This window comes from Sciurus carolinensis, chromosome 7, assembly GCF_902686445.1.
Source record: "Sciurus carolinensis chromosome 7, mSciCar1.2, whole genome shotgun sequence".
In the NCBI taxonomy this organism is placed as follows: domain Eukaryota; kingdom Metazoa; phylum Chordata; class Mammalia; order Rodentia; family Sciuridae; genus Sciurus; species Sciurus carolinensis.
The window spans coordinates 103,267,499-103,281,951 of record NC_062219.1 but is presented as its reverse complement, the minus strand read 5'-3'; the positions used below and the strand labels follow the sequence as shown (position 1 = coordinate 103,281,951).

The window sequence follows — 14,453 nt, the reverse complement described above, 5'->3', positions numbered from 1 at the left end:
CCTCCCAAATAAAATCTCATCCATTCTTATGGTGCTGAGGAGATGATTAAACACAAGCAAGGCTGGAACTCTCATAACTGAGCTACTTCTCTTTACTTCTACCTGTCAAAGATGAAGGAAAGAGCCTACAGGTTCAGATTGAAAACAGCTTCTACTCAGACTTTGATTATGACACTGATAGAGAAACTAAGTGTGAAATTGATCACAGAAATGTGTACGATAGCCATGAGGTACTTAAGTGACTCAAAGTTTTAGGAACTAGTTGAAGCTATGCAGAGTCCTGAATTGTTCCCAAAAGATGGTAGAAGTGAATGATGTTGTTATATGTGCTTCTTGTGTTCTGTTTTTTTTGTTTGTTTGTTTGTTTTTGTTTTTAAAAGAAATCCTTGACATCCATTTGCTTCCTTGTGATTTTACGTGTTTGCACATGGAGAATCCAGGAGAATTCTTTTTTTTTTTAAGAATTCTTATTTGGATCATTCTAAGTGGTGCCAGAATATTTTAGGAAAAATAGAAAAGGAGTTTTCTAATTTGTAGGCAAGTCTTAGGGAGTTTATTTCTTTATGCATTTATTTCTTTATTAACATATCTTTTTAGAATATTTTACTGGGCCTTGCTATAAATATAGTGTACAGTACTTATTGCATTGCTTAGACCTCTTTAATTATTAATACTCAGCTACTATAGTGCTCATGTTTTTGAGAAATATGCCACGTTCAAATTTGAATATGTTCTTCACCTTTCTAATGGATTCTTCATCCAGCGGAGGCTTCCTCTGGCTTCCAGGCTGGAGAAATTTGTTAATTGTGGGGATGCAGCTGATTCTGACCTTGAATTCCTAAAATGTAAAATGTCAAAATTCATGAGAGAAGAGTATAATAAAATAAACAAAGTAAAATACTGCTGATTTGTAAGGAGAAGTCCTCATTTTTCCTATGCCATAAACATATCTCATGTTCTTACATAATCTTTGAAAACATTTTAAGTGGTTGCATAAAATTCTATGCAGCAGATGTATCCTCATTTATGTAGACATTTTTTCAGGTATTAGACATTTAGGTTTTGATTTTCATTAAACACAATGGAATATTATGTATTAGAAATTTCAAAAAGCATTCAACAGATAACATTGTGTAAAAATGAGGTAGACTAAATAGCAAAACATTTATAGTGTAATATGAAGTGGAAAATTGAGGCTGCAGAATTGTCATAATTCATGTTACAAATATTTTAATTGTTTTGCATGAGTTTGGTGCTAGGAATTGAACCCAGGGCCTTGCATATGCTAGATAAGTACTCTACCAACTGAGCTACACCCCCAGCCTTCATGTTACCTGTGTTTTAAATATTTTAAAGTTTATCAAGGAAGCCACTAATGTAGCAAATTTAGAACTTGTGCTGTGGAATCAGACAGAGGTTTGAGTCAGGGTCCTGTCTCATACTAAATGTATGAAAATGAGTCTCATTTTCTGTCTACCTTGAGGATGGAATAAAATAAGGTAAAGTACATTTGATTCTTAATTCAATGCATGACATAAACAAACTTAACCAATGATTATGGTTATTGTTGAGTAATGGCCATGCTGGGATATTAAATTTTTCCCCCTACTTCTTCTAGAAAATGAAACAACTTTTTTTGAGATTCTACTACATCCCAGGATTTCTCTGAGGTTCAATCCCACAAGAAGCCTGCGTCAGATTCTCTGTGCTGGTGCAGGTGACTCTCATCTGCTTTCCCGTGTTTTGTTTTTAAATTTATCACACTGTATTGAAGGTACATGTTTTTGTCTCCCTGACTAGGTATATTTCTGGAAGGCATCTTTATATTTCTAGTACAGGTCTTGGCATAAAGAAGTTAGAAGGTTCTTAAGTGAATGACTGAATGAAAGAAAAAAAGGAGTGATATATATTCTTTCTCTGCAATTCTTGGGGACTGTGGATAGCATTACCTGTAGCAGAGGGAAGCCCAAGAGGACACTGGGTTTGCACTCTTCAGCCATTAAGATGACTTCAAGGAGCTGTATGTCAGCCCAGCTCAGCTGACTGCCCACAAGAAAGTCTTGCCCATGGTCTCTTAGTGCCTGCATGATAGTTGAGAAGGAGAAGGTAAAGGACTAAGGGCATACCTCACACATAAAGTAGTGATCTTGATTTGGTGAAAAGTCTTCTAGAAGTTGAGACCTGGTTTCTAATCTCTTCTCTGCCCCCAGGTAGCTCTATGAGCTTGAGCCAACCCCATCTGTCTTGGTGCTTCAGTTCACCTGAAAGAGGTCAGCAGCTCAAATCCTCCTGACCTGACCTTAGGAAACGGCTTGCTCCCACGCACTTTGTCTTCTTTCATCTTATTTCCCTGCATCTGCCTTGTGAACTTCTATATAAGGATTTTAGCACAGCACCCTGGCATGGTGGCTCTTCCAGAACTATCTTTGTAGCACCTCTGGGCAGTTTCCTTAGTTAGGCTGTTTTTGGAGGGAACTTTGTTTGCAGGGAGTTTTTACAAGCCTCATTTTTATAAGCGGGTTTCCTTGTAATAAGGCTGTCATTTATTAGCCACTTTGAGTTAAAATTGATCGAATACAAAATAAAAGATTAGATAGTCACCAAAGTATATTCTAGCCCCCAAACTTTACGATCTTCTGGTGCTTGGACATGCGATCAGAAGTCAGAGAGACTCGAGTACAGGGGTCAGCTTTGTTGTATGACATTGGGCAAGTCACTTTCAGCTGTTGTTGCCTCAGCTGTAAATGGGACAATCATTGTACCTCTTTTCATGGACATATGAAGATGAAACGGGTAAAGTATGTCAAATACACAGCACAGTACTTGTCTCAGTGGAGGTGAGCCATCATCATGATTAGTACTGTGGTAAGTGATATGGTCATTGTCACTATTTTGAGCCATGAGAGAAGTGTCTATGCTTTATGACACTGTATGACAAAAACTTCAGTCATGAGGAAGAATGGTGTCAGACATCCCTTCCATTGCCAATATTTATAAAATTATAAGATAAAAATCTCTTAAATTATGTGCTGATTACAAATTTATATATTAAATTGTCTTTTATATATTTCTGAAGGAAATGATGCAGAGAAAGTATAGGGTATAGAATATTTAGTTTGATCCAACTTGGAGCAAAGAGACTGAGAATTCACTAAATGTGATTAAGAGAAAAGTATGGTTTGGGAAGTTAGGGTACTTGTAATCTATGCTGAATTCTTAAGTATTAATTAAATAATCCAATCACATGATTTGATTGTGATAAATACATTAAATATATGTATTAAATCATTCTTTTAAAACTATTATTATTGAACCCAGAAAGGGTGGACTAAACCAGCATTGCCAGCAGGTTTGGAAAACTCTTTTTTTCTTTCTTTTTTTTGTTTTTGTTTTTGTTTTTATCAAAACCCTGACATTTTTAATCTTTCTCTCCTGCACTTACAAATATAATGAGTGTGCCTAGAGATGAAGAGTGTGGATAGCTAAAGAAGGTGTTAGAGATGCAGTCCAAATGTTTGCTTAAGGTATGAACTTTTCAGGCATTATTTTACAGATGCTAAAAGTAGAGACACAAGAAACAGTATTATCTGAAAACAATTTTTTAAAGTTTTGAACTGTTACATAAAATTCTGCTAACCTGATAAATTGCTCTGAGCCCTACTATTAGCCGAAAAAATAGAAATAATATTATCCTCCCCCACAATTCTTTAAGTAGTGTGGGACCACAAATCCAGTTTTAAAGTTTTATTTTACTCTAGAATTGAATCAGGTAACTGAAATTCTGTCAGCATCAGAACCATAAATAGTGCTGGAGTTATGTGTGAAATCCTTAAATAAAATTTAGAAAACCCAAGTGAGAGGAAAGCAGATTTGTTTAATGACTGCAAGTTAGGGAAGAATTTTGAGTTTTCACAAAGGATTTGGCCACCTTTCATCCAACAATAAATTTTTAGTTTAGTTAATTTTTCTTCTCCTGAACCAAGTCATAAAGCAAGACAGAAGTCTGTCATTTACCTTCTCATAGACAGGGAAGAATCTCATGGTGGCTCGCTGGAGAATGTACTCAAGATTCATCTCTTTCTCTTCAGGCAGAGAGAGTGGAAAGTACATAATCATGTCACTCAGGTCCCTCAAGCCTTCTACGCACATGTCAATCCTAGAGGAGGACGATAGTTCAAAAAATGATTTAATACACACATTTAAATATGTTTATCACAGTTGAATCATGTAATATATATTATTTAATCAATATTTAAGTATTTAGCATAGATTACAGATACCCTAACTTGCCAGGTCATATTTTTCCAGAAGAAGGGAATATCATGTTATGGACCAAAAAAATATTTCAAGTAGTGCCTCAGTTTCATCTGCCTGACTCCCAGGGTTCCTCCTGGAATATCATTCCATGAGCTAATGCCAACTGTGATACTGGAATGCTGTTCCTTTGGGATATTAAGAAAGACCAATCTTGGAGATAGGAATAACTATAGAACCAAAATGTGTAGGCAGTTTGTGTGTGTGTGTGTGTGTGTGTGATGTCAATTATATAACACTAATATTTATCACACACACACACATACATACACAAAATATTAAAATGATACCATAGTAGTAAATTGGGCAAAGATTATATTTGGTATTTGAATGTAATAATAGTGTGATCAGCATGTTAGTACACGTGATGCATATGGAGGAAGAGGTACCTACAGACCTCTATCCTCCCCAAACCTCTCCATCTGGATCAGAGGTTCTCAAACATAGACAGTAGGGCAATTTAATAGAGCACAAAACTTGCCCCGCAAGTTCCCACTTTCCTCCACCTTCATCTCCATGCCTGAATGAATGGAAAGCGGGCCTTTCCATTGGAAAAGGAACCAAGGCATAGTGAGAAGACTCCTGGTATGGGTAAAATATCTGTCTTGGTCCAAGGAGAGTCTCTCTCTCTCTCTCTTTGGTACCTTTGTGCAACTACGATTTTAATATTATTTTTAAAAATTTTTAAATGCTTAAAATTTGTTTTAATTAGTTACACCTGATAGTAAAACGCACTTTGATATATATACTGGAGTATAATTTCTCATTCTTCTGGTTATACATGATGTGGAATCCCACTGGTCATATATATGTATGCAGGGTAATAATGTCTGATTCACTTTACTATCCTTCCTATCCCCATACCTCCTCCCCTCCCTTCAATTCCCTTTACCTAGTCTAAAGTAACTCTATTCTTCCCTAGCCCCCCACCACACCACTGGTAATTAGCATCCACATATCAGAGAAAACATTTGGCTTTTGGTTTTTTGGGATTGGTTTATTTCGCTTAGTATGATATTCTCCAGCTCCATCCATTTACTGGCAAATACCATAGTTTCATTTTTCTTTTAAGACTGAGTAATATTCCATCATATATACATAGTACATTTTTTTATCCTTTCATCTGTTGAAGGTTGGTTCCATAGTTTAGCTATTGTGAATTGAGCTGCTATAAACATTGATGTGGCTGCATCTCTGTAATATGCTGATTTGTCTCTTAATCTTTGTGAAACATAGGCCTTTAGTTTTAACCCAGAATAGTAATGGGCGTCTTGAAGATGGTCTCAAATTCTTTGCTCCTCCTGCCTTTGGATTAAGTTTCATTCTCCCCTTGGATACGACTGGCCCTTGGGCACATTCTGGACCAGTGTAGAGAAGTAATGTTCTTGGATTTCCATTGGGTAGGTCATAAGAATCCTTCTGAATCCTATCTGGTTCTCTTTTATCATTTGCACTAAGGACATCCAGTTCTCTTTTTAAGAAGTCCAACCACACTGAGCACCTCCTTCTGTACATGTGAGCTAGCCACATGGGGGAGGCATGTGGGGGGAGAGAGAGACCTCAACCTGCTCTCCCAACCCAGGTGCCAGACAGGAGTGAAGTGCTGCATGAGAGACTCAGAGGACCAATCTGCTGAGCCTTGTCTACTCAGAACTGTGAGAGAGTATGCTGCAGCCATGGATTACCAGTAGGATTCCATTCTAAGCATTAGGGTTGTTGTGGGACTATGCAGTTGATTAAAGGAGTTTTAAAATCTAAACACAAGGCTTTATCTACTGATATACCAATGAAAGCATGTATAAGTAAATTATTAATTCATTTTCAATTTACAAACATTAGTTCTGTAAAATAACTACTTTGAAACTATTTTACATTAAAAAGAACCATAGCTCCTTAGAGAAATGACTGAGTCTAGCCCTGAAGCAAGAGATATGTAGGATTGATCTGAATCAACACATTTCACCAGAGAATAAAGAAGTTACCAGAGCCACTAGGGTAGGGTAAAAAATTCCCAGGAGTCACTTGGCTCCCATTGGCCAAGGGTAAAAACCATTTGAGCATAAATAAGAATAACAACTGAAATCCATTGAAACACATTAAAGATGTGTAAATTGATGAGTTCATATGCATAAAAGAATAACCACAAACAATAGGTCACTTTTGGAGGATGTCAGGGACCAAGAAGAAGTTCTCATTCTGAGAACGTCCTGACCTTTACGATAAGCAGCAACCCAGGGAACATTTTGCAGTTGCCTTGCCCTGCACAAACACCCTGCAACTGGCAACTGACAGATTCACAAGGCACGCCCCTCCCCGCTCCTGGCTGATAGTTCTGACAATATGGCGCCATGCGCCGTCCCTGCTTCTCTTCTGGGATTTCACCTTCCCGCCAGCGCTAACTTGCACCCTATCAGGAGCCCAATAGAAGAACACAGCCAACCAGCCTGCGTCTCGTCATACCCCTCATTCCCTCAGCATAAATACCCGTGTGAACAATAAAAATTTGCAGCTTGATCAGAATTTCTGTCTTGCTGTCACTCCCTGTGTCTCTTGTCCCTTCATTCCTTCTCTCTTAGGTTCGCCGTCCTCCGTTGATGTCCCGCGGGTCGGGACAGGAGGATGCATGTGAACCAGTTCATTATTTGGAAATCTGGTCAGTAAGGAGAAAGAACCAAGCATGAACTCTGTCTTCTCTATGGGAAACAGTACCTCCAAGCAACCAGGTAGTAGGTGAAGGGAGGTTTTTCTTTATGAAAGTATTCCAGATAATAAATGCAGCAGGAATAATAGCACTGAATGCTCAGAGCTATTAATATCATAAAAGATAAGTAGACATTTTGTTTGTTAGTAGAGGAACACAACAAAACCCATGAACTAGTCTTGCAAAACCCACTGGAACCTGCATCTAAATAACCTGAGTCTGATAAACCCTCTAAATCCAAGTAGCATTTTATAAAAATAGAGACAGAGGAACATGTTAAACTACACTGCAGCAATGCAGCAGCAGAAATTTAGCAGGAACTACTAGAAAGTAAGAGAATGCTTATGGTTAAGACTTAACACAAGGTCAATCTAAACATTTGTATTGCATTAAAATTTTAAATTAAGTTTCTAAATATATATTTTTGAAATGAAACAATGGCTTAATAGATGAGAAAACACATCTTAGTAAAAATGAACTCTTTGTTGTTTATGAAACAATGGTTTTCTAATTCAGTGCAATAATTTACAATTTAGGGTTGTTTTAAACTCCAGGTAAGATAAGACTATTTTGCTAGTTCGTGGATTGATCTGCCATCACCAATTGACTGGTTTGTGCATGTGAAAATTATCTAGAGTCTGGGGGGATAGCTGGTGTATTCAGAGACTGACAAGGTAGCTTCCAGGACTGTGTCCAGATTCAGTTTCACAGGGTTAGATGACTCCCCCACAAAATTTCAGTATTCTTTGGATTTACTCTTGAGTGCTACTCCCACATAGTGGAGGCAAACAAATTCATGAGAAATGACTGATTACCTCTAGTAATGACAGCTAAATATGGCATCTGAATGTTAAAGAAACTGTGTAGGGTTTGGCCATGAATTGGTAACTAGGAAGGTAAATGTTATGTAATAGGGGCTTTTATATTCTCTCTTCTGATATGTTAGATTTTTCCATGATAAAGTATTAAAAAACAAGAAGAAAAGTTTTCTATCAAGAATTACACTAAACATGGAAGCTAATAAGCCTCAATGTTAGCTTTTCATTCTATTTTAGAGTCAGAAGTGATTTCTGGGGGCTGGGATTGTGGATTGGTGGCAGAGCACTTGCCTTATGCATGTGAGGCACTGGGTTTGATCCTCAGCACTACACATAAATAAATAAATAAAACAAAGGTATTGTGTTCATCTACAACTAGAAATGTTAAAAAAAAAAAAAAAAGAAGAAGAAGAAGAAGAGGAAGAAGAAAAAGTGACTTCTGTACCAGGCTTGTTCCTTCAGGTTCCTTCCATACAAGCCATATTTTGCAGCGATGTATCTTAGAATGGCCCTGGTTTCCACCAAATTCATTCCATCAATTTCCACCATGGGGACTTGTTCATACATCAGGGTTCCACCTTGAAAAACAGAAGAGAAAGTTGAATTATGTATTGTTCTTGATAGTGGTAACTATGTTTTTCTTCTCTAAAGATGCTGCAAAATGGGACTATTATAATCAAATAATATTTATCAAAATATCTTTAGAGACTAAGTAAAAAGAAAAATATTTATGCAGTCACTTATACAAAAAAAATATGTGGAGGGCCAGACACAATGTTTAATATCCTGGAAGACATTACACACACACACACACACACACACACACGCACACACAAGCATGCTTTCTTTCCAAAGACTCCTCTTTCTAATTCCTTCGTCTCCTCTTTATGGCCACTCCACTCTTTTTACCTTTGAACTGCCACAATAATACCCTGAGTGTTAACTCAGCCTCCAGATGGGCCATTCTTGTCTACCCCTCCTTCTCTGCCTGTTTGTTTTCCTGAAGTCATGAGACTCTTTAACATATTTCCATCACTCCCTATCACTTATCAGTGAGTAAGCACAACAATTTAACCCCTGTATTACTCTCCGTAATAAAACAAACTAACAAACTAATAATAACTAGGGAGGGCAATAGTTTGATTAAACCATTAAAATGGATATTCTCTCTCTCCCCCCCCCCCCTCTCTCCTCTCTTTCTCTCTCTCTCTCTTTCTCTCAACTCTATGTGTCCATCTATCTGCCCCTGTTCCTCAGATGGGCAATAGTAAGTCTGTCCCTGCACTCTTCCCATTTAACACCTGGAGCTGGGTCAGTTCTCCTCACCAATGTCTCAGGGTGTAACTGGGAGACTGAGCCACACCAGTTACTATTGCAGAGAGAATTTAATATAAAGAAGTTAACTAGGTCCTGGAAAACTGAAAAGAAACAAAGGAGCAGTGTAGTATGGTGAAGCTGGAAACTGCAAAAAGTAGATATCCTCCCAAGAACAGGGGAATCAAAGGGAGAGAGCTGGAACATACAGTTTTCACTCCTCTCATTCAGCATAGTAAACAGAGGGGTGTGAGGTGGGGAGAGAGAGGGAGAGAGAGAGATAGATTCATAGTAATGGAGATACCATCTCATCTCTTTGATCTAATGTGACATCATAAGTAATAAGATTTTCATCTCACCTTGGATTAATTTTTCAAATTCTTCATGCGTTTCAAAAAGTTTTTCTTCAAACTAAAGAAAAAAATAAAGAATGTAAGAATACATTGTTATTAACATTTTTATTATTATTGCTGTTGATACCATGGAAAAGAGTTACATGGAAGTCAGAGGACTGGGTATGAAGTGACCCCAAAGACTCATGTGTTGAAGCCTTTTCCCAGTGGGCAACATTCAGAGGTGGGGCTTTTGGGAAGTGACAGGCCCCTTCTCTCTCTCTCTCTCTCTCTCTCTCCTTTCCAGCTGCCACAAGCCAAGCAGTTTTCCCCTGCCATGCCCTTTTGCCGTGAGGTTTCTGCCTTGGATTCAGCTGACCATAGACTGAAACTTCTGAAACCTTGAGTCAAAATAAATCTTTCCACCTTTACATTGTTTATGCAGATGTTTTGATCACAGGGATGAAAACTAACACAAGGCCTAATTACTGAGTAAAGCAATGTTTTGAGTATACCAATATATAGTTATTTTGTTGTCATTCCCAAATCCTTAAACCATAGGTAATTGAAGTGTCAGTTTACCTCATTCCTACATCTCAAATACCAGCATTAACTTGAACTCAATTTCAAAAGCAGGAAACACTGCAGTCTCCAGGGAATTCTACCATTTTTGTAAGACAACAAAGACTATAATCCCATGGATGGGGAGGCTGAGGCAATAGGATCTCAAGTTCAAAGCTAGCTCAGCAACTTAGAGAGGCCCTGTCTCAGAATAAAAAATCTAAAGGATTAAGGATGCGGCTCCATGGTTAGTGCCCCTGGGTTCAATTTCTGGTGCCAAAAAAGATACAAAAAGTCCTTATTTACTTAAAATATTATCAATATTATTATACAAATTACAGAACTCTTCCTAGAAGAATTAAAAAATATAGGTATGCTAAAATATTGTAAGTCATCCTTATTAGTCTTTCCTCTGGAAATGAGTAGACATATTCTTCAGTAGACATGTTCTTTTCCTATGACTATGTCAGCACAAATAAGGCATTCAGAAGGTAGAAGTCGGACACTTGCTACATTTAAAAAGAATCTTTGTGCAGGGGTAGAATGTGTACATATGTATGTGTCAGGGGTCTCTTTGTTCTCGTAGTTCTTTGATTTTACAAAATAAATTCTTTCTTGTTCTGCTTGATGATCCCTAGTACTAAGTACTAAGTACCTACTCTCTCCATCAGCTTCTATTCTTGGTTCAGATAGAGTTGGTGGTGTTCTCTCTTGTATTTTCATCAGTAAAAGAATCAAGAACCAAAATCCAAAAGAAACACAAAACAAAAATAAACAAAAAACAAGAAAGTAAACACTGCTGACAGCCGATATAACATTGGAACTCTTCTTCTCCAAGTTTTCATTTGATGCTCAGGAAGCCCTGAGAGGACAAGTGACTTGCGTGAAGTCCCGTGGCTAAAGAATGGAAGAACCAGGGCTAGCTTCCCTTCTTTCTAAGCCTTCTGCATTTCAGATATTGCCAGCTTGGTGACTCTGTAATTTTTATTTAAATAATCATTTCAATTTGAAGCCATATTCCACACTTGATACCAAGTCTGAGCATACAGAGAAAGACAATCAAGGTATAAAGCAAAATCCTCTTTCTTCCTTTTATTTATGTATTTATTTATTTATTAATTTATTTTGGGGGGATGTTTACTGGGAAATGAACCCAGGGGTGCTTTACCACTGTGCTACATCCCTATTCCTTTTTATTTTTTGTTTTTCCACCTGAACTTTTTTTTTTAAATGATGTATTTTCCATTTTGTGTTTTGCATAAAGTCTCTCTGGGTGGAGTGAGGGTCTGTGTTAGGCACTGTGGGGTTTCCAAAGATAAGCAAGGCACAGTCATTTTAGCAAACTGGTGTATCCAAGAGTATACTTATTAAGCTTTTGAAAGTTCGCTGTGACTCATATCGCAAAGAAAAGTTGGGCACAGAAGATGGATACTGAATGTAGAATTGTCTTCTAATTCTGACAAATTGCGATGGTGTCGACATGAATCTAAAAATCTGTGAGGAATCAGAAGGCCAAAGATAGAGATTCTTGTGGTTCAGAGAGAAGGACTGAACCATTACTGTTTTGTGAAATTTGATCTTTAGAAGGAAAAATGACAAGTTCAAGTTTTTTTAAAACTTTACTAAAAGTACTAAAAAATATTTAGTATCCCCAAAGAAGTCAGAGTGTTTTTGATAGGTAACCCTTGGCTTCACCTTGTCTCCTGTGCATGTTTTATCACGTCATATCCTTTCTTCTTGAATGTTAAAAAGCTTTATTGACCGTATCCTTTACTATTAAAAATATCATGTAGTATTATAAAGCAACAATATGTAAAATTGAAATTAAAAAAACAGTTATAAAAGAATGACCTCATCTTTCTTTTTCATCTTTATTATCCATCTGTCATCTATCCAACTGAGTTTAAAGAGAAAAATAAAGAATGAAACACAAATGGAGATGCTTAGGTAAACTTTTCCCAAAGTACACAAGTCAAAGTTTGGCAAAAACAGATATAAATGCAAAAATTTAAAAGCTAGACTTACTAAGCAGGTTGTTCAGGCAGAACTGAAGATGATGGTCCAACTGAATTTTAGCTTTATCTGTTAATGTTTTATTTTTAACAGAAGACTACCTGAATATATTACTTGTATTTTTTTAAAGACCGAAGGCCAATTATGACTAAATATTAACAATTGTTCATCCCAGGTAGCAGGGTCATGTTCATTTATAGTAGTCTTTGTATTTTGCTTAATCTTCTAAATCTTGATTTAAAATACACACACACATACACACACAAAAAAATTCCAGACAATACTTTTAGGGTTGGTGATATAGCTCAGTTGGTAGAGTGCTTCCCTTGCATGCACAAGGCCCTGGGTTCAATCCCCAGCACCAAATAGAATAAATAAATAAATAAATAAATAAATAAATAAATAAAGGTATTATCTATTTAAAAAAAAGACTTCTAGAAAAAATGAAACTTCTACAGATTTTTTTTTGCTTTATTCAAACACTACTGGATTACATGAAGTGGTACATTTCACAAAATATTCCAATTTAAACCATGTTCTGAGATGCATTCATATAAGGTGTTTTCATTTCTGGAGAACAGATGAACTCGAAACCTCTGTTAGGTCTCAGACAGAATATAGAATATCCTAGTGAAGGTCAAGTCACCAGTATTGCTTGCTAATTTTTCACTAAGTCACTGGGGGACAGGCCATAAGTTCAAAGAAAACTTGTGCCATAGTTCAAAGAAAATTTGTTCCTTCATCTGAGACCATTTAAGAGTAAATGAAAAATACTTTTTGAATGGATTCCAGAAGAGGCTAATTGCTTTATATACACAATGTGCATACAGACACAAAGATATATTTTGAAAGGGCTTTATAAACTTTAGTAAGCTACTTTTAAAATCTGTTGAGAAATTTTTAATAGTTGAAAAATTCACTGAAGTGTAGGACAGTTATAATTTTAGTAGTAAATGATAATGTTATGTCAGTACTGTTCTGTGCTTTTAAGAAAAGTACCATTTTCTTAAAATTCTTGATACAAATGTATTTACATGAATGCCACACTTGGCAGGTAATAATGGAATAAAAAGCTGTGAAGCAAAATGAGTCTCTTCCCTTTCTCCCTTTGTGCCTCCCTCCTTCATTCCTTCCTCTCACATCCTTCCTTCTTTTCTTTGTTAATTATTATAGAACACTGTAACATGTCTTTAGTATCAATAATCAATTACTACAATATTTAGGCACTTAAAGGACTAATTAATTTTTTCACAGCTCAACATTTAAAAAGCATGCGACAAAAACTGCTTTTTGTTTTCTAGCTGGGTGCAGTGGCTCAGGCCTGTAATCCTGGCAACTCAGGAAGCTGAGGCAGGAGGATTGAAAGTTTGAGGCCAGTCTCAGCCATTAGTTAGGCCCCAAATAACTTAGCAAGACTGTCTCAAAATAAAAAGAGCTGGGGATGTACTCAGTGGTGAAGCACTTCTGAGTTCAATCACGAGTACAAAAAATATATAAAATAGTTTTCTATAACTTTCCCCTAAGTAAGTGCTCAATGACCTGGAGACAAAAACAATAGCAATCAACCCAGTTATCTTACCTCCACTCCAGCTGCAGCCAACAGCCATCGGATGGACTCCATTCTACCCCTTCCGTTGAAGTAGTGAAGTATAGGCTTCCCCGCCATGCTGAAGGATTCCTGAAAATCAAGAGGGAGAGACTGAGATTCGTGTACAAAGAGAAACAGGAACATGCACAGCAGCACAAAGTTCATCAGCAAGATGTGGGTTTTACAATTTATGTTCCAGACCCAAGTTGCTCCTTAGCTCCAAGACTGCCTGTAATCTCGGTTCCTTCCTCACAAGTGGAGTTTACTTTCTCAAACTGGTGTTCTAGAGTTTTTATTGGAAAAAATAAAAAAACCTAATTAAATAATTGATTTAAAAAATAGAAAGAAGAAGATAAGTGTAATCAAGTCAGATGGATCAAAGGCATTCAGGACTAAGACTGACCAGTTTTTCTTCTTGTGCATTCTAATCTTTTCTCACTCTATTTTATACAGAGCCTCCTCCCTCCTCCTGCCCGGACAAGCCTAGGCTGGAGAAACTGAGTGAGAATGGAGGCCTGAGGAGGAAGTGGCATTTTTCATTTTCTAAATTCATTTTATCATTTTAGTCACAGCACACTCTGAAGCCCAGAACAGCATGCAAAAGGATTTTTGGTAATTGGGATTTTAAGCAAAAGAGCAGTTAGGCAAAGGATATTTTTTCATACCTTCGCATCTTTTCCCTTTGGAAAAAAATATTTTTAAGCAACACGATTCATTCTCATTTTGAAGAAATTTAAATAATGCAGAAGTATAGAAATTAAATGACCATCCCTATCACCCCAAGAAAATCAAGAGGGAGAGACTATGTGACT

The 14,453-nt window shown here is 36.9% G+C and overlaps 1 protein-coding gene across 4 annotated transcripts; it reads right to left on the bottom strand.

Moving 5' to 3' along the window:
- Positions 1-502: 502 nt before the first annotated feature.
- Positions 503-14,039, bottom strand: LOC124988839 (glutathione S-transferase-like). 4 transcript variants are annotated; one of them, XM_047558622.1, is made up of 7 exons: positions 13,827-14,039; positions 13,633-13,731; positions 9,507-9,558; positions 8,279-8,411; positions 4,015-4,156; positions 1,950-2,081; positions 503-838 (listed from the first exon to the last, which is right to left on the bottom strand). In XM_047558622.1, the coding sequence occupies exons 2-7, from the start codon at positions 13,717-13,719 to the stop codon at positions 668-670; spliced, it is 717 nt and encodes a 238-aa protein (XP_047414578.1). In that variant the 5' UTR covers positions 13,720-13,731; positions 13,827-14,039; the 3' UTR covers positions 503-667. The 4 variants fall into 4 exon arrangements, with proteins under 4 accessions (XP_047414578.1, XP_047414579.1, XP_047414580.1 ...); XM_047558623.1 differs by having other exon boundaries at positions 13,843-14,039; XM_047558624.1 differs by lacking the exon at positions 9,507-9,558 and having other exon boundaries at positions 13,633-13,730.
- Between the last annotated feature and the right edge of the window lie 414 nt (positions 14,040-14,453).

Bases quoted from the DNA above. Each gene is read 5' to 3' on its own strand.
- LOC124988839 (XM_047558622.1), bottom strand. From the start codon at position 13,719: ATGGCGGGGAAGCCTATACTTCACTACTTCAACGGAAGGGGTAGAATG. The intron at 4,157-8,278 runs GTACAGAAGTCA...GTCCTCCTCTAG, and splicing joins AACCTGAAGGAACAAGCCTG to GATTGACATGTGCGTAGAAG. The intron at 839-1,949 runs GTAATGCTATCC...TTTACATTTTAG, and splicing joins TGGGCTTCCCTCTGCTACAG to GAATTCAAGGTCAGAATCAG.